The 20,092-nt window shown below is 43.2% G+C and overlaps 1 protein-coding gene across 8 annotated transcripts in view; it reads left to right on the plus strand.

Moving 5' to 3' along the window:
• Positions 1–20,092, plus strand: part of fgfr2 (fibroblast growth factor receptor 2) — a 170,819-nt gene that overhangs the window by 145,740 nt on the left and 4,987 nt on the right. For all 8 annotated transcript variants that reach the window (XM_055901661.1, XM_055901666.1, XM_055901665.1 and 5 more), the window contains 3 exons: positions 2,862–2,932; positions 14,694–14,831; positions 15,427–15,532. In XM_055901661.1, the coding sequence (XP_055757636.1) occupies positions 2,862–2,932; positions 14,694–14,831; positions 15,427–15,532 (315 nt within the window). The remainder of the gene's footprint in view (positions 1–2,861; positions 2,933–14,693; positions 14,832–15,426; positions 15,533–20,092) is intronic.

Here is a 20,092-nt window from a genome sequence, read left to right on the forward strand (position 1 = left end):
CTTTGGGTTAGTAATCTCAGAGACCCGGAATTCCACATGGGTTGTGAGGACCCCCACCCCCCCACACACACACACACTGACTGAGTATCTGCTGGTTCATACTCGGACAATCAAATACTCTGAACTTACCAAAGAAAGGTCTGTTGATTGCTCATACAGTATGAATAAATGCAGTTTAAGGAATACGATGAATTAATTGTGCAGTCATACCATTTATGTATTAGCAATATCAGAGACTCATTTGAGGATGCAAAAATCTCAATACATGGATTGTACACTGAGTGTACAAAACATTAAGAACACCTGCTCTTTCCATGACAGACTGACCAGGCGAATCCAGCTGAAAGCCAGGATCCTTTATTGATTTCACTTGTTAAATCTACTTCAATGTAGATGGAGATGAGAAAGGTTAAATCATTTTTTGTTGTTGTCTTGAGACATGTATTGAATGGGTGAATGGGCAAGACAAAATATTGAAGTTCCTTTGAACCGGGTATGGTACCAGATGGAGGTGCAGTATGGTACATTTAGGAGGTGCCATATGGACCGGTATCGAGAATGGTCCACTTCCCAAAGGACATCCAGCCAACTTGACACAACTTTGGGAAGTATTTACCACAGTTACCATTTCGATAGATGCATGCATCAGTACCTAGGCTGATGGTATCAGCAGCAGAAATGTATTTACAAGGATATGTCCACTGTCAGCTGGCTACTGTAGGAAAGTTACTGTAATGATGTACGCCGAGAGTCAGGAAGCAAGTTCAGGGAGTGAGTGTTTTTAATAAAATGAACATAATACAAACCAAGAACCTCGAACAATGAATAGACGTGAAACAGAAACAATGACACCTGGGGAAGGAACCAAAGGGAGTGACATATATAGGGCAGGTAAGTCTGGTGAGTCTGAAGACGCGCAGGTGCGCGTAATGATGGTAACAGGTGTGCGCCATAATGAGCAGCCTGGTGACCTAGAGGCCGGAGAGGGAGCACACGTGACAGTTACAATCCAATTAAACATTTGGTACACAAACAGGATCCTTTTAGTAGTGTTGCGCACTCTCCCTCTCATTTCAGTAGATATATTTTTCCGTAATGATCTGGCGACATGCAACAAGGGATGTAGCCTACAGTCAGAGAGGGAAGATGGACAATGTTGATTGGCAGGTGAAATTATGTCCAATGGGGTTGCAAGGTAAAAGTGGGGACTGGGATGTGGGATTAGGTCGGCTCCTTTCCTCCTTGCTTGGCAGAGATCTCAGAAAAGGTAAAATGGTGAACCCGCGACCCAAATTGAACACATAGAATCTAGTATTTTCGCTGTTATATTTTTCGTAGATTGGTGTTATTCTACAAAGTTCTATCTAGCGCTGCAGTGAGTGGGAGGGCTGTGACAGATGATTGGCTAAAATGTATGGATGACAGGAAGTTAGTGGGTGCAGTGCTAGACTTTAGTGCTGCTTTTGATGTAATTGATCATGAACTGTTGCTAGGTAAACTCAAATGTTATGCTGCTCTATTCTGGATGGTAAGCTATCTATCCAGGAGAAGGCAAAAAGTATTATTTAATGGTAGCTTTTCGAACAGTAAAGATTTACACTGTGGTGTTCCTCAAGTTAGCTGCCTAGACCCACTTCTTTACTAATGATTTACTGTACCCTCAGTAATGAATAAAGCAAGAGTGGTTATGTATCCTGATGACTCTACAATGTATGGCGCTGCATCAGCATATAATGAGTTAACAAATGTACTGAACAAAGAACTAAGAACAGTGTCTGAATGGGTTAACGTTAACAAATTGGTGTTAACTATTTCTAAAACAAAATGTATTGTATTTGGTCCAAGATAAATGCTTGCTGGTGACCCTCAAGTAAACTTGTCGATGGATGGGTTGCCTGTGGAACAAGGTAATAAGACCAAACTACTTGGTGTCACATTGGACGCAGCTCTATCCTGGTCTGAACATATAGATAACCTTGTAATCGAAATAGGTATGGGCATTGCTATAACAAGGAAACGTTCTGAGTATGTAACATCCAGCGCTCTTAATCAGGGAATTCAAAGCTTTGGTTCTATCACACCTAGAGTACTGTCCAGTCATATGTTCATCTGCTGCTGCAAAAAACTAGCTCAAAACAGTGCTGCCTGATCGGCTCTTCATTGCTCTAACCGTATGAATGTCTACCGAATGCATCTTAATCTCTCGTGGGTGGTGGTGGGGGGGGGGGTAGTAATCTCTCGTGGGGGGGGGGTTGTAATTTTCAAGAAACCAAAGTACTTTTTTGTCCAACTAGTGTCTACAAGTAACGAGCACAACCACCACCAAGCCAGACAGGCACGTTAATCTTATACCCCCCCAGACCAAGGAGAAATCTCAAATCTAAAGTAATATACAGAGCCATCACTGAATGGAAGTCTTTACGAAATCACATTTCTCAGGCAAAAAGTAAATCCAACTTCAAGAAAACAATAAAAGACCATCTAATGTGATCGACCATTATGACTGGACAGATACGAATCCCACTGAATGTTAAATGTATTACCTGTACGCTATTTTAATGGTCTTGAATGTCTACTTGTTAAGTGTTTGTAATGTCTTTATAGTTCCGTGTTGAACCCCAGGAAGATAAGCTGACGTTATAGCGTCAGCGAATGGGGATCTTAATAAAAAAAAATCCAATTCAAATTCCCAGATCTAATGAGATTCCTGGGAAAACCAGGAACCTGGAAGAGCTGCATGATTGGCGAATAAATCATGGTCATAAAATACCCCCGAGGATGTCTGTTTGCGCATAAATATCTAACTAACTTTTTCAACCCTGTGACCTATTGACCTCTGACCTGTGTGGGTTTGTCCTCAGGGTCGTCTCCCGGTGAAGTGGATGGCTCCTGAGGCGCTCTTCGACCGTGTGTACACTCACCAGAGCGATGTGTAAGTACTGTAACTTGTTTTTACACTCTCTCACACCCATACAGTCCACTGGGCACAGACGTCAATTCAACGTCTATTCCACATTGGGTTAACGTAATTTTATTAAAAGCAGGAACTCAGCCTAGACTGTGTTCATTCGGCACCAAATGCAAGAAAAACTATTAAAACAGGGAGGGACTAGCTAGACCTGTACAATAAAAAACTTTTTCAGTTGCAAAACACTTTAAAACATTTGTCATTGGCTGTGGCTCTGTGATGCAAATTATTTTGCAGCAAGACCAAGGGGATAAGAGTGGTGGTGGGGGATCGGGTACAGGAGGTCAGTGAGGTGTTTTGTTTGTGGTGGAGTTAGTGGGTGCGGGGTGGTATTTTTGGGGGGGTGGGTTGTGTACCGGCCCGGTCTGTGGCAAAAGTGAAAGTTTCACGCTAGACTTGCAGCCAATGCTGTGTTACTAATCTGCCTGTCTTCAAAGCCTCTGGAAGGGGCCAGAGCCCACCTCCCCCTGCCCTGCTCGGAAGTCTCCCGTAGACCTCCTTCAAGTCTTTCACACATAACTGAACGCAACAATACCACCTCGCCCCCAACCTTCAAATTAGGCCTCCTCTCTCACCTTCCACACATTCTGCACACACTCGTCTCTCAGTCTTCATTCTTTGAACATGTGGCTCATCTTTTTCGGGGGGCCTTTTCCGTGAACAAAATAATCCCTATTTTCCCCCTCTCCGTTTTCATTTTCATTCATCTCGAAAGTGAATGGCAGCAGACCTGTCTTTCCTCCTTTCCTCATCTCTTTCAAGGAGTACTTGCTCTAAAAAAGGAAACAGAAGAACAAAAGAGTAGCCGACTCCCCCATCTGAATCACACTTTAGGCAAAAACTGATCCATAACATGCCATCAGATTAAATGAGTATATGATGTCTCATTTGGATTAAGTAATACCCCCATGGTCTGATGTATGTGTACTGATCTCCTTTTTACAATTCATATACATATTGTTGTTTGCCAAGGAAAATGTTAGAGTGAAATGTCCAACCAGCTAACAGTGAGCACTGATTTGAGCCACAGAAGTATGCTATTCTGCATCAGCTTCATTTATTTAGGCTAGTTAGCAGACCAGCCTCACCCCCCCCCCCATTCCCCTGTTGTATACTACCTTAGTGTGTGTGTGTGAGAGAGAGAGACAGAGAGAGAGCGCTTGTGTGTATATCTACATGGCCCAATGGAATGATGAGAGGTGAACGATGGATACAAAGTGCCATTGAATGGAGCAGAGGAGTATGTAAACAAACGGAAAGATATGGTGGGAGATAGGAGAGAACAAATTCAGGGCCAGTTATGTTAACAGATGGATGGAGAGATACCCACAGGACTAAATAGAAGAAAAGTGTGTCTGTGTCGTGTCGTGTTCTCTTTGGGTCATTAACGTAGGCGTGTAGCTCTGTGTGTGTGTGTGTGTGTGTGTGTGTGTGTGTGTGTGTGTCGCATTTCCCTGCGTGTGCTATAATACACTCTTTGTTGCTCCGAACTCACACACTGCCATGATGATTCATAGATTTTTTTGTTGTTGAGATATGCCATTCAATGGAAGTGTTGTCTGTTTTCAGTGTATCTTTTCCCCAGGGATTTTTTTCACGCTGTTAAATTAATTTAGGGGAAACATTGATCTTGTGTATCACTGTAGGTAAATACAGCATGCTATTGATGAATGTCAATATCAGGGTATTATTGATGCTTTCAATGAGTGTTGCAATAATGACCGGACGCTGTACAGTACAGTGACAATGTACGGTAGAAGTGAGCTAGCTATTAACACAGTCATCCATTACATAAATAGTAATCTATACTGTTAGCCTTGTTATCTCTGAGTGGGTGGTCCAGTTCACTGTTTGTTTTGGTGTGTCACTCTGACTAGTGACTGGACAATGGGGGCCAGTGTGACATTGTGACTGTCCAGTATTGGGACAAAGGGCATCTTTGATGCCAGCGTGGCACGACACACCAGCTGTAGGAGCGGGTCGGTGCCGCGGGGTGGTGCGGGCTACCGGAGGGAGGTCAGAAAGAGGGCATTGATAGTTACACCCTGCTACAGCTCATCACCAAAACCTCTCTCTGCAACTGGATCCTGGACTTCCTGATGTGCTGCCCCAGTTGGTGAGGGTAGGTAACAACACCTCTGCCACGGTGACCATCAACACGGGAGCCCCTCAGGGGTGTGTGCTTGAGGTGTCCGCACGCTTCCCAGCCAAAACTGTTCAGAAGAGTTTGTGCATATATTCTGACAACATTTTGTGACGTTTTTGTTTGTCTTGGACTTCGGTGAGGAATTTTTTCGGCTGTTTTGTCACACACATTTTTTACTGGAGGCAAGCCATAGCTCTGAGCCAAAGTCTAAGCCTTTTCGTCGGTAATTGGTCAACAGTAGATCTTTTTCAATAAAGTCTTTGTTGTCATTCAACAAGAGACGACTTGTTTTCATGCAAATTTTTTCATTGAGAAATACTGCACCAAACATCTTATTTAGATGTCAAATTGCGCAACTAAGATCTCCCTGCAAAAATGTCAAAATGAATGATCTTAGATTCATTCGGACTATTTTGAGGAAGTGTATATTGGCTACGGCATCTCAAAATGGACAAACTGTACTATTGCTGCGTTTTTCTTGTTGTTCGACCGAAGGTATTTTAAGGGAGTATGCAAGCATGCTGACACCTTTAGTCCTCCCCTGTACTCCCTGTTCAACCATGACTGCGAGGCCACGCAAGAGTCCAACACCATCATCAAGTTTGCTGACGACACGAAAGTTGTGGGCCTGATCACCGACGGCGATGATACCGCGTACAGTAAGAGATCAGAGACTTGGCAGTGTTGTGCCAGGACAACAGTCTCTCCCTCAATGTCAGTAAGACCAAGGAGCTAATCGTGAACTACAAGAAAAAGAGGGGAAAGCACATTCCCATCCACATCGACAGGGCTGTAGTGGAGCAGGTCAAGAGCTTCAAGTTCCTTGGCATCTACATCACATGCTCCACACACACCCGTGTAACTGATGTGAAATGGCTAGCTAGTTAGCGGTGGTGCGCGCTAATAGCGTTTCAATCGGTGACGTCACTCGCTCTGAGACCTTGAAGTAGTTGTTCCCCTTGCTCTTCAACGGCCACGGCTTTTGTGGAGCAATGGGTAACGATGCTTCGAGGGTGGCTGTTGTCGATGTGTGCAGAGGGTCTCTGGTTCGAGCTCAGGTAGGGGTGAGGAGAGGGATGGAAGCTAAACTGTTACACCTGCACAGTCGTGAAGAGGGCACGACAGCGCCTCTTTACATCACTAAGGACTTAACATGGTCCACACACACCCGCAGAGTCATGAAGATGGCACGACAGCGCGTCTTACCCCTCAAGAGGCTGAAAACATTTGGTATGGGCCCTCCGATTCTCAAAAGGTTCTATAGCTGCACCATTGAGAGCATCTTGACTGGCTGCATCACAGCTTGGTATGACAAATGAACCGCTCTTGACCGCAAAGCTCTACAGAGGGTGGTGCGGATGTCCCAGTACATCACTGTGGCCGAGCGCCCTGCCATCCAGGACCTCTATATCAGGCGATGTCAGAGGAAGGCCCAAAAAATTGCACCAGCCAACCAAGCCATAGATTGTTCACTCTGCTACTGTCCGGCAAGCGGAGCATCAGTTCTCGGACCAACAGGCTCCAAGACAGCTTCTACCCCCAAGCCATAACACTGCTAAATAGTTAATTAAATGGTTACCCGGACTATCTGCATTGGCCATATCTTGCACTGACTCTCTGCACACTCACAAGACTATATACAGTGCATTCGGAAAGTATTCAGACCCCTTCCATTTTTCCATATTTTTTTTACATTCTAAAATGTATTAAATAAATAAAAATCCTCATCAATCTACACACAATACCCCATAATGGCAAAACAAAAACAGGTTTTTAGAAATGTTTGCAAATATTAAAAATTGAAAACAGAAATACCTTATTTACATGAGTATTCAGACCCTTTGCTATGAGACTCGAACTTGAGCTCAGGTGCATCCTGTTTCCATTGGTCATTCTTGAGATGTTGCTACAGCTTGATTGGAGTCCACCTTTGGTAAATTCAATTGATTGGACAAGATTTGGAAAGGCACACACCTGTCTATATAAGGTCCCACAAATGACAGTGCATGTTAGAACAAAAACCAAGCCATGAGGTCAAAGGAATTGTCAGTAGAGCTCAGAGACAGGATTGTGTCAAGGCACAGATCTGGTGAAGGGTACCAAAACATTTTTGCAGTATTGAAGGTCCCCAAGAACACAGGGGCTTTGGTCAGTGAGGTGACCAAGAACGCTATGGTCACCCTGACTGAGCTCCAGAGTTTCTCTGTCGAGATGGGAGAATCTTCCAGAAGGACAACAATCTCTGCAGCACACCACCAATCAGGCCTTTATGGTAGAGTGGCCAGACGGAAGCCACTCCTCAGTAAAAGGCACATGACAGCTTGCTTGGCCATGTCATCACACAGTGAAATCAAGTGCGCAGCTGAACACTGTATGCTGGAAACAATCAATTTGTTATTTTTGACAAAAACATAACCAATAGTTGTTAAATATAAATACTGAACTTGTTTTTGCATCGACTCCGCGATGCTGTTTGCTTTTAACAGCGAGGACTGCTATTTCTTGTCCCGGAATCCCGCTTAATAGCCTGTTTGACAGAGCTGCTAGCCATCAAGCTAACAAAGTTAGTCCCAGATGAGTTTTGCAATGGAGCCCTTTTGTCTGGAGAAATAAATGAACGGTTCCAGCACTGTAGGAGCTGTATCTACTACGCTTTGTTTCGGGACAAACCGGATCACTTCGAGTTCCAATGCGGCAATTGTTTGCTTGCCGAGGATTATAGGCTTGAGGTGGCTTCCTTGATTACTCAAATTGCCAGCCTACATAAGAAACTGGGGAAAGCACAGAGTGGAATGTTAACCTTTTCTACGCCGGTGGCTGGACGGCATTTGCGCTTGTTGGATGCATCTTCGCCTTGTCGTTTGTCGTTATCCGACTGGTCGGTGTTGCCCGGAGATCCCCATCTGATATCGCAGTCAAAGGAGCACAGCAAGAGGAGCATGGCAATCAACGATGGTCGCATGTCATGAGCCGTGGAAGCTGAAGACAGTAGCCAACCGGCAAAGCAGACTACACTCCCAACGAGAGACCTGGAGCGGATACAAACAAAGACAAGTTTTGCCGTCTCGGAGCCTGATTTTCCTGCACCTTCATCACTGGGGGTTCCCAGCGCTGGGGATATCCGAATCCTGTGAAGCGTGGGATTGGGCGGATTTCCTCATCCTTCTCACCAGCCGTGATTTTGGGCAGCTCCATGGTGAGAAATGTGACTGTTCCTGGTGCAAAAACAATGTCCTATCCCGGAGCTCAAGTAAATTACATTACTTAGCTACTCCCGAATTTACTACGACAGGACATGAAAATCGATTCCATTGTAGTCCATGTGGGTTTTAATTACATTATGAAGGGCAGCTAATGACATCATAAAGAGCTGATTGACTCTACTAGACACTAATAAAATACCCATCATATCTGGCCCTGTGCCCTCTCTGCTTCGTGGCATTGAACACTTTCAATTTTCTTTCTCTTCACAACTGGCTACGTGATTGCAGCTCAATTGGTGTAACTTTTATTGACAATTTCGATACCTTTTTGAATCAAACACGTTTTATAAGGAGGATGGGATCCACCCAAATCATTTGTGTTCCTGGATCCTTTCACAGCATTGTAAGGCTGCGTTGAGAGAATGATTTATCAATGATAAGTTACCAGCTCAGTTAATCCCTACCATTGTGACGCTGAGTTGTCATAATGCTTAAGCAAATGTACAGTACAATATACCAGGGGCGTTGGTAGACACAATGTAAGTCCCTCTAACTGCCCTGAATGCCTCTTCTGATCCTACAGCTGTTGTATGCAGTAATCGTGTGCCTATGAACCAGATTTATATTGTTAGCACTGAGGCGGTGTGTCCTAGTAGGAAGTCCACTGTGTGCAGCTCAACTATGCACTAACATAATCAACATGGTAATATCTACATTTGCTAAGCTTCCCAGTAAAGCAATGAAAACAAGTAAGCATCCCAGAAGAAAAGTGCTCAAAATACTCCACGTTATTTATTTATTTTACCTTTATTTAACTAGGCAAATCACTTAAGAAAATATTCTTATTTACCATGACGGCCTACCCCGGCCAAACCCTAACCCAGACCATGCTGGGCCAATTGTGCGGCGCCCTATGGGACTCCCAATCACGGCCAGTTGTGATACAGCCTGGAATCAAACCAGGGTCTGTAGTGACGCCTCTAGCACTGAGATGCAGTGCCTTAGACCACTGCGCCACTCGGGAGCCCACATTAACATATGTATCTTAAGAAACAAGGTTCATGAAATCAATAATTTGCTTGTAACAGATGACATTCATATCTCTGAAACTCACTTAGATAATACTGTTGATGATACAGTGGTAGCAATACACTGTTATAACATTTACAGAAAAGACAGAAATGCCAATGGTGGATGTGTTGATGTTTATATTGAGAACCACATTCCTGTAAAGCTTAGAGAGGATCTCATGTTAAATACTGTTGAAGTAATATGGTTACAGGTTCATCTGCCTCACCTAAAACCCATTCTGGTGGGAAGCTGCTATAGACCACCATGTGCTAACAGTCAGTATCTGGATAACGTGTGAAATGCTTGAAAATGTATGTGATATCAACAGAGAGGTATATTTTTGGGGTGATTTAAATATTGACTGGCTTTCATCAAGCTGCCTACTCCAAAAAAAATCTTCAAAGTGTAACCGGTGCCTGCAACCTGGTTCATGTTATCTGTCAGGGTAGTTACAAACAGCACAGGAATGAAATCATCAACATGTATTGATGACATCTTATGCTGCAGAAATTAGCTTGAAAGCAGTATCCAGATCCATCGGATGTAGTGATCACAATATAGTAGCCATATTTAGGAAAACCAAAGTTCCAAAGGCTGGTCTGATGGCAGTTTTCAGCTCCTCTCTCGGCTGGCTAACCTGGTTTCTTATCTCTGCCGACTGCATCTCTGCCTTTTTTGTCCATTTTGTCAATTAATTTCTGCTTCATTTCAGTTAATGCCTGTAGAATAGCTTCTTGTCCAGTCGCCTCGACTGTGCTGTGTTCAGCCGTTGGGGTAGCCTCATGGTCCTTGGCTAGGCTAGCTGGTCTGTTAGCATTAGCCTTACGCTGATTCTTGCGGTTGGTGCCTGGCATCGTTGACAAAAATGACAAAAACATGACAGTAAGCCTTAAAATTGAGTCTCAGATTGTAGAGTGGTATTTTAATCATTACAATCTGCCCATATGTTTTGGAACAAACTAATCAAATATTGAAATACTCTGATGAGGAGCTCAGAAAAGTACGTCCTCACATGGCGCCGCTCCTCATCTTCCCCTACAGGCCCTAGATTTGTCGCACCTGGACTACTGTTCAGTCGTGTGGTCAGTTGCCACAAAAAGGGACTTAGGAAAATTGCAATTGGCTCAGAACAGGGCTGCACGGCTAGCCCTTGGATGTACACAGTATAGTATGTCAATATATTCAAATGTCTGTGTGTTTTCATTGTAACTCACATAAGGGCATGTAGGGCCCCATGATTTCCACAATGCGGAAAGCTCAGACGGAATCCTGTGGAATCCAGAAATGTAAACAGAATTCAGGTACACCTCGGACAGGATATTTTTAATACAGTAACCCAACATTAGTGTGAATAATAGGCATTAGATATATATTTTTTATTTCACCTTTATTTATGGACTCTGCTTCTACACCTGCATTGCTTGCTGTTTGGAGTTTTAGGCTGGGTTTCTGTACAGCACTTTGAGATATCAGCTGATGTAAGAAGGGCTATATAAATACATTTGATTTGATTTGATTTGATACACAGAGAGCTAACATTAATAATATGCATGTCAATCTCTCCTGGCTTAAAGTGGAGGAGATATTTACTTCATCACTACTTGTATTTATGAGAGGTATGCTGAATTCACCGAGCAGTCTGTTTGAACTGCTGGCGCACAGCTCGGACACCCATGCGTACCCCAGAAGACATGCTACAAGAGGTCTCTTCACAGTCCCCAAGTCCAGAACAGACTATGGGAGCAGCACAGTACTACATAGAGCCATGTCTAAGTGGAACTCTATTCCACATCAAGTAACTGATGCATGCAGTAAAATTTGATTAAAAAAACGGATAAAAATACAGCTTATGGAAGAGCGGGGCTTTGAAGCAACACATACATAGGCACAGACACATCCATACACACAAACACGATAACATACGCCCTATACACACAAGTACAAATTCAAATGTTGTATTGTAGATATGTGGTACTGGTGGAGTAGGGGCCTGAGGGCATACAGTGTGTTGTGAATGTATTGTAATGTTTTTGAATTTGAAGCTGTGTTGAGAGAATGCCAAGAATGTGCAAAGCTGTCATCAAGGCAAAGGGTGGCTACTTTGAAGAATCTCAAATATAAAATATATTTTGATTTGTTTAACAATTTTTTGGTTACTACATGATTCCATATGTGTTATTTCATGGTGTTGATGTCTTCACTATTATTCTACAATGTAGAAAATAGTGAAAATAAAGAAAAACCCTTGCATGAGTAGGTGTGCCCAAACGTTTGACTGGAACTGTATATACATTAGTAAAAATGTTTTTTGCTTTGTCGTTATGGGGTATTGTGTGTAGATTGATGAGGGGAAAATAACACTTTAAACAATTTTCGAAGAAGGCTGAAACGTAACAAAACGTGGAAAAAGTCAAGGGTGTGACTACTTTCCGAATGCACTGTATACACTTTATATACACTCACTCACACACATTACATTGACACTCTCACACAAACCCAAACACATTCACATACACTACATACGCACAAACATAACACACATATATACCAATGTCACACACACACATACTTTCACAATCATCATATGCTGCTGCTACTCTGTTCTTTATTTTACTCTTATTATTATCTATCCTGATGCCTAGTCACTTTACCTTGGCTTTATGTACATATCTACCTCAAATATATTGTATCCCTGCACAGTGATATGGTACTGGTATATAGTTCCTCTTGTGATACTATTTGTATGTTTCTTATTTTCTTATTTTTAAGTCTGCATCGTTGTGAAGGGCTCGTAAAGCAAGCATTTCACGGTAAAGTTGTATTCGATTCATGTGTCCAATACAATTACATTTGATTTGTTCCCCACCACCTCTACACAAAACATCCATTTGTCAACCTGAGTACATCTAAATGAATGCTACTTTAATAGAGGATGTTTAGCATTTTAATCAATGGAATCAATGGAATGACAGCAGCTGTGGGTTCTTTAAACAGTTACCCTTCAACCCTTTGGTCCTCTTAGCAGTACCTGTGGAAATCTTGTGAGGAAAAATATATAATAATAATATGTACTTTCATACTTTCATCGCTATCAATTGTTATCACTTGTATGTATGTATCAATGGATGTATAACATGATAATAGTGATGAAATCAATCATGTTGAATATGTGTGTATTAGAGTTCTCATCTGGCCTGAATTGAAGCCTGGTCTGACCCAAACCCGATGAGCTGAAGCCCGAGCCCAGGCAAGAAATGTAATGCCAGATTTATAGACCATGTTGCTATTTTGCTAAAGTTAACCAGAAGGTTATTCACTTACAACACTTTGGTGTTGACAACAATGTGGCAGAGACATCATCAAGCGGAGTGAGGAGAGAGGGAAAAGCCCTTGCCTTGTCTAAGAAAAGTTAGGAGAGGGGAAAACCCAAATTGAGTATAATCAACAACTGTCATATGTAGACTCAGGGTGTATAAAACATCCATATATATTTTCAGAAATTAGACCGATGCTCCTTCTGTTGCACGTTTAGGTGTTTGTTTGATTCCGTGAGGTCCAACTGCCTCAGACAACCACGACATGTAAGCTACACTATATATACAAAAGTACAAGCAACGTCAGCACAAGAACTGTTCGTCGGGAGCGTCATGAAATGGATTTCCATGGCCGAGCAGCCGCACACAAGCCTTAGATCACCATGCGCAATGCCAAGCGACGGCTGGAGTTGTATAAAGCTCGCCGCCATTGGACTCTGGAGCAGTGGAGATGCGTTCTCTGGCGTGGTGAATCACGCTTCACCATCTGGCTGTCCAGCGGAGGAATCTGAGTTTGGTTCGAAGCCAGGAGAACGCTACCTGCCCGAATGCGTAGTGCCACCTGTAATGTTTGGTGGATGAGGAACAAAACGCTACCACATACAATGACATTCTAGACGATTCTGTGCTTCCAACTTTGTGGAAACAGTTTGGAGAAGGCCCTTTTCCTGTTTCAGTATGACAATGCCCCCGTGGCCAAAGCAAGGTCCATACAGAAATGGTTTGTCGAGATTGGTGTGGAAGAACTTACCTGGCCTGCACAGAGCCCTGACCTCAACCCTATCGAACAGCTTTGGGATGAATTGGAACGCTGACTGCGAGCCAGGCCTAATCGCCCAACATCAGTGCCCAACCTCACTAATGCTTTTGTGGCTGAATGGAAGCAAGTCCCCACAGCAATGTTCCAACGTGTAGTGGAAAGCCTTCCCAGAGGACTGGAGGCTGTTCTAGCAGCACAGGAGGGACCAACTCCATATTAATGCCCATGATTTTGGAATGAGATGTTTGACGAGCAGGTGTCCACATACTTTGTCATGTATTGTATGTTGAATAAAACAAGTTCACGAATTCCACTGTTTTTACACTTTGCCATGTTGTAGTAAAGATTTTAGTAATTGTTTTCATTAGAATAGATTCTGTGATTTTAAAAAATAAAAAATATTCAGCATTGTTTACGCTGTTCCAAACATAATTTTTTGTTTTTATAATAGGTCCACCTTTACACACATGGGTCACACGGTGCTCTCCGTCTTCTTGATCGTTTTCTTCTTCTTATTATCATCATTATAATAATAAGCATGCTAATATATCATCATCAGTAGGCTTAGTTTTAAAATGAAATAACAAAGGGAGCCTTGAATAATTCAACAGATAAACTGCAACGTCAGCAATTGTAGGATTGCGACTGTGTTTAATCTTTGTAGTCTAATAAATACTTTTTCCATTAGAACAGACTCTCTGTGATTTCTTATTTGTTTGGTGCTGTTTACACTGTTTCAAACAGTCAGAAAACACAAACTTTTTTAATATTAAATGGAGTCTTGAATAATTAAATAATAAATAAATGAATGTTCTGGATATTATTAGCTATAGGCCGGCCTTTGGCCTAACGGGTGCATGCGCGTGTCACGTGAACAGAGCATAGCAGGGAAGGCACATTTAGCGAATAGGGAATGTTTTTGCAGTCTGAACAAAAGAGGGATTTCGGTAACATAACTTTTCAGTCAGAGAAACAAGTAAGAAACAAATGTATAACTAATTAGATAGCAGCTTCAGCCCAAATGGACAGCGCAATACAGCGTGTACTTTCTCCTTCAGCTGAAGGAGGAGAGAGAGAGATAGGGTGTACCATTCACACAGGCACGCACTGTAAAGAAAAATATATGCAATGAAAAAATTATTGAAAACACAGGCCCGGCCCGAACCCGTTAGGCCCCATCAGGTTGGGGCTGAAATTGAGAACTCTAATGTGTATGTGTTTTTCTTCACAGCTGGTCATTTGGGGTGCTAATGTGGGAGATCTTCACCCTGGGGGGTTCTCCGTACCCCGGCATCCCCGTAGAAGAGCTCTTCAAGCTGCTGAAAGAGGGCCATCGCATGGACAAGCCTGGCAACTGCACCAACGAGCTGTATGATACCATCTTTATCTTTTTTTCTCAAACACACACACATGCATGCACGTAGGCAGACGCACAAGCACGAATGTGTGCATTCACGCAGGCAGGCGCACACAAACACACTTAAACCTTATTGGGGTCCCCACCCTCACCACATCTCCATCAGATCAATGACCCTACACATCTGGCCTGGGTCTGTATCAATGTCCTCATTCACAATGGGGCTTGTCCAGTCACACAGAAAACAATGTTACGGCCTACACCGGTACTGTAGGGCCTAATGTTCTCACACTGTACTGGAAACAGTGAAGCCCACAGTGGAGACAGACAAACAGACCAAGGATAGGATTGGCATTGGGGTCCATCAGTCTTGAACGTTAAAGAGTACAGAGAAATAGAACCTGCATAGCTCTGTGTTTGGATTCTCTGGTTCATACCTGGACACTTAGGCTCAGAGAAATCAGTCTTAATCATCTCACCCACTTTGACAGTGTTTTAGAGAAGAACAGCAGTCTGTTTAATGAGTGACAAGGCATGTTACTTTGGAAATATATAATACAGGACTTTTGTTAACCCCTCTCTCTCTCTCTCTCTCTCTCTCTCTCAGGTACATGATGATGAAAGACTGTTGGCATGCCATTTCCTCCCATCGGCCCACCTTCAAGCAGTTGGTGGAGGATCTAGACCGTATCCTGACCCTGGTCACCAATGAGGTGAGGGCACAAACCAGAGTCATTCCGCGTCACCATCACACCTGTTCACACTAGGGCTGTGGCGCTCATGAAATGTTGTCAGCCGGTCTCATGGTAATTGACTGTTAATGAACATAAGCGCGTTCAGCATCCCTGGCTATCGTACTGCTGTTGGGGTAGGGTAAATTGTATGCACTTGAAGGAGGCGGATGGAGGAGGCTTTTGCTGCGATTCATTTTCACACCCGCCAGGTAGGCTACTCCAGTTGTAAAGCGACGCAATGTGCTTAATATTAGAAAAGTTGAGAAAAAAATATAGTAGGCCTAGTCTATGGAAACCTGATGGGAGCCTCGTCTTTTTAATAGAGGCCATCAACACTGTTGCATAGCCAATGGAAATGTTGAGCAACATGGGCTTATAGGAACACTTATTTCATTCCATGCATCAACCAGCTATGAGGAGCTGGCTCTCCTATTTTGCTCTAACTCTGAATGCCAGAGCTCTCATGAAGTGTTTTATTCGATTTTTTATTGCATTTGCATTGATGTCAGAATGATTAGTGGAACAATATAGCACTGAGCACCGACCATAAGCGACTGACCCTTAGCAAGTTTGATAGGCTACTAATGACCATCAGCGGCATCAGAGAACAGTTTTGGAGTTAAGTGGAATTTGACTGCTGTCATGACAAGTGACTGCCGGTGTGGCGGTAATGCGGTCACCGTAACAGCCCAAGGTCACAGTCACCTACAATCAATCTGAAGTCTGAGAAACTTACTTGTATTGCCTTCAGAAAGTATTCTGACCCCTTGACTTTTTCCACATTTTGTTACGTTACAGCCTTATTCTAAAATAATTTTTTTATCTACACACATTACCACAATGATCAAGCGAAAACAGATTTTTATACATTTTTGCAAATGTATAAAAAAAAAATGATACCTTATTCACATAAGTATTCAGACCCCTTTGCTATGAGGCTCGAAATTGAACTCAGGTGCATCCTGTTTGCATTGATCATCCTTGAGATGTTTCTACAACTTGATTGGAGTCCAATGGTAAATTCAATTGATTTGATATGATTTGTAAAGGCACACACCTGTCTTTATAAGGTCCCACAGTTTACAGTGCATGTCAGAGCAAAACCCAAGCCATGAGGTCAAAGGAATTGCCCGTAGATCTCTGAGACAGGATTGTGTTGAGGAACAGATCTGGGGAAGGGTACCAAAACATGTCTGCAGCATTGAATGTCCCCAAGAACACAGTGGCATCCATGATTCTTAAATGGAACCACCAAGACTCTTCCTAGAACTATCTTATCTAAAACAAACTGAGCAATCGGGGGAGAAGGGCCTTGGTCAGGGAGGTGACCAAGAACCCGATGGTCACACTGACAGAGCTCTAGAGTTCCTCTGTGGAGATGGGAGAACCTTCCAGAAGGACAACCATCTCTGCAGCACTCCACCAATCAGGTCTTTATGGTAGAGTGGCCAGACAGAAGGCACTCCTCAGTAAAAGGCACATGACAGCCCGCTTGGAGTTGCCAAAAGGCACCTAAAGACTCTCAGAGTGGCTTTGGGACAAGTCTCTGAATGTCCTTGAGTAGCCCAGCCAGAGCCCAGACTTGAACCCGACTGAACAGCTCTAGAGACCTGAAATTAGCTGTGCAGCAACACTCCCCATCCAACCTGACAGAGGTTGAGAGGATCTCAAATCAAATCAAACTTTATTTGTCACATGCGCTGAATACAGCTGAATACAAGTGTAGACCTTACAGTGAAATGCTTACTTACAAGCCCTTAACCAACAGTGCAGTTCAAGAAGAGTTAATCAAATATTTACCAAATAAAGTAAATAATAAAAAGTAACACAATAAAATAACAATAATGAGGCTATATACAGGGGGTACCGGTACCGATTCAATGTTGGAGGGTAAAGGTTAGTTGAGGTAATTTGTACATGTAGTTGGGGTTAAGTGACTATGCATAGGTGATAAACAGCGTGTAGTAGCAGTGTACAAAACAAATGTAGGGGGGGTGTCCATTTGATTAATTGTGGAGCAGTCTTATGGCTTGAGGGTAGAAGCTGTTAAGGAGCCTTTTGGTCCAAGACTTGGCACCGCTTTCCGTGCGGGAAAAAACAGTCTATGACTTGGGTGACTGGAATCTCAGACAATTTTATGGTCTTTCCTCTGACGCCGCCTATTATATAGGTCCTGGATGGCAGGAAGATTGTCCCCAGTGATGTACTCGGCCATACGCACTACCCTCTGTAGCGACTTGCGGTTAAATGCCGAGCATTTGCCATACCAGGCGGTGATGAAACCGGGCAGGATGCTCTCGATGGTGCAGCTGTCAGTAAAAACACTTGCCAGTTGGTCCGAGCGTGCTTTGAGTACACGTCCTGGTAATCCGTCTGGCCCCGCAGCTTTGTGACTGTTGACCTGTTTCAAGGTCTTGCTCACATCTGCTACCGAGAGAGCGTTATCACACAGTCATCCAGAACAGCTGGTGCTCTCGTGCATGCTTCAGTGTTGCTTGCCTCGAAGCGAGCATAAAAGGCATTTCGCTCGTCTGGTAGGCTCTCGTCACTGGGCAGCTCACGTCTGGGTTTCCCTTTGTAGTTTGTAATAGTTTTCAAGCCCTGCCACATCCGACGAGCATCAGAGCCGGTGTAGTAGGATTCAATCTTAATTAAATTGACGCTTTGCTTGTTTGATGGTTCGTCTGAGGGCATAGCGGGATTTCTTCTAAACGTCCGGATGAGTGTCCCACTCCTTGATAGAGGCAGCTCTAGCCTTTAACTCGATGCGGATGTTGCCTGTAATCCATGGCTTCTGGTTGGGATATGCACGTACGGTCACTGTGGGGACGACATCGTCAATGCACTTATTGATGAAGCCGATGACTGAGGTGGTATATGCCATTGGATGAATCCTGGAACATATTCCAGTCTGTACTCACAAAACAGTCCTGTAGCTTAGCATCCACGTCATCTGACCACTTCCGTATTGAGCGAGTCACTGGTACTTCCTGCTCTATTTTTTGCTCGTAATCAGGAGGATAGAATTATTGTCAGATTTGCCAAATGGAGGGAGATTTGGTAAAACTGATTTAAGCTTGCCTGCATTAAAGTCCCCGGCCACTAGGAGCGCGGCTTCTGGATTAGCATTTTCCTGTTAGCTTATGGAGTTGGTTGACTGTGGTCTTAGTGCCAGCATCGGTCTGTGGTTTGTTAAAAGACGGCTACGAATAATATAGATGAGAACTCTCTTGGCAGATAGTGTGGTCTACAGCTTTTCATATGGTACTCTACCTCAGGCGAGCAGTACCTCGAGACTTCTTTAATATTAGACATTGCTCACCAGCGGTTCTTGACAAATAGACACACACCCCTACCCCTCGTCTTGCCAGACGTAGCTTCTTCTTTGTTCTGCCAGTGCATGGGAAATCCTGCCAGCTCTATTGTCCGTGTCGTCGTTCAGCCACGACTCGGTGAAACATAAGATATTGCCGTGTTTAATGTCCCGTTGGTAGGATAATCTTAATCGTAGGTCAGTGGGAGTTTATTCGCTCGCCTACGGATTCTCAGAAGGCAGCCCGACCTGCGCCCCCTTTTCCTCCATCTTTTCTTCACGCAAATGACGGGGATTTGTTCCCGGGAAAGCAGTATATCCTTCTCGTCGGACTCGTTAAAGGAAAAAGTTTCTTCCAGGTCGAGGTGAGTAATCGCTGTTCTGATGTCCAGAAGTTATTTTCGGTCATAAGAGACGGTAGCATCCACATTATGTACAAAATAAGTTGTTTTTGTTAATGCAAAAAAAAACTAGCAAAATAGCACAGTTGGTTAGGAGCATGTAAAACCATCTTACCTCAGCACCATCTGCAGAGAAGAATAGAATAAACTCCCCAAATACAGGTGTGCCAAGCTTGTAGCGTCATACCCAAGAGGACTCGATGCTGTAATCACTGCCAAAGGTGCTTCAACAAAGTACCAAATAAAGGGTCTGAATACTTATGTGATATTTCAGTTTTTTACATTTGCAAACATGTCTAAAAAACTGTTTTTGCTTTGTCATTATGGGGTATTATGTGTAGATTTTTGAGGAGAAAAACAAATGTAATACATTTTTGAATGAGGCTGTAACGTAACAAAGAAAGTGCACGGGTCAGAATACTTTCCCGAATGCACTGTATGACATAAACCTGTGCTTTATAAAGGGTGGTATTAGCACATTTTAATAAAGGTACATATTAAATTGATGCTTCAAAAAGCATTCATAACCCTGTCATGCATTTTGGTAGAGTATTGCATTGCCAGGATATTTGGTTTGATTCCCGTGACCACCCATACGTAAAAATGTATTCACGCATGGCTGTAAGTCATTTTGGATCAAAGTGTCTGCAAAATGTTATTATATTTCACGAAAACATTTATAGGATGGCCCAACCTCTTGAAGATGTGATATTTCCATTTTTTTGTCTTTATCATTATGGGCTATTGTGTGTAGATTGATGAGGGGGGAAACAATTGAATTCATTTTAGAATAAGGCTGTAACGTAACAAAATGAGGAAAAAGTC

The sequence above is a fragment of the Salvelinus fontinalis genome, chromosome 37, assembly GCF_029448725.1.
Source record: "Salvelinus fontinalis isolate EN_2023a chromosome 37, ASM2944872v1, whole genome shotgun sequence".
NCBI lineage: Eukaryota > Metazoa > Chordata > Actinopteri > Salmoniformes > Salmonidae > Salvelinus > Salvelinus fontinalis.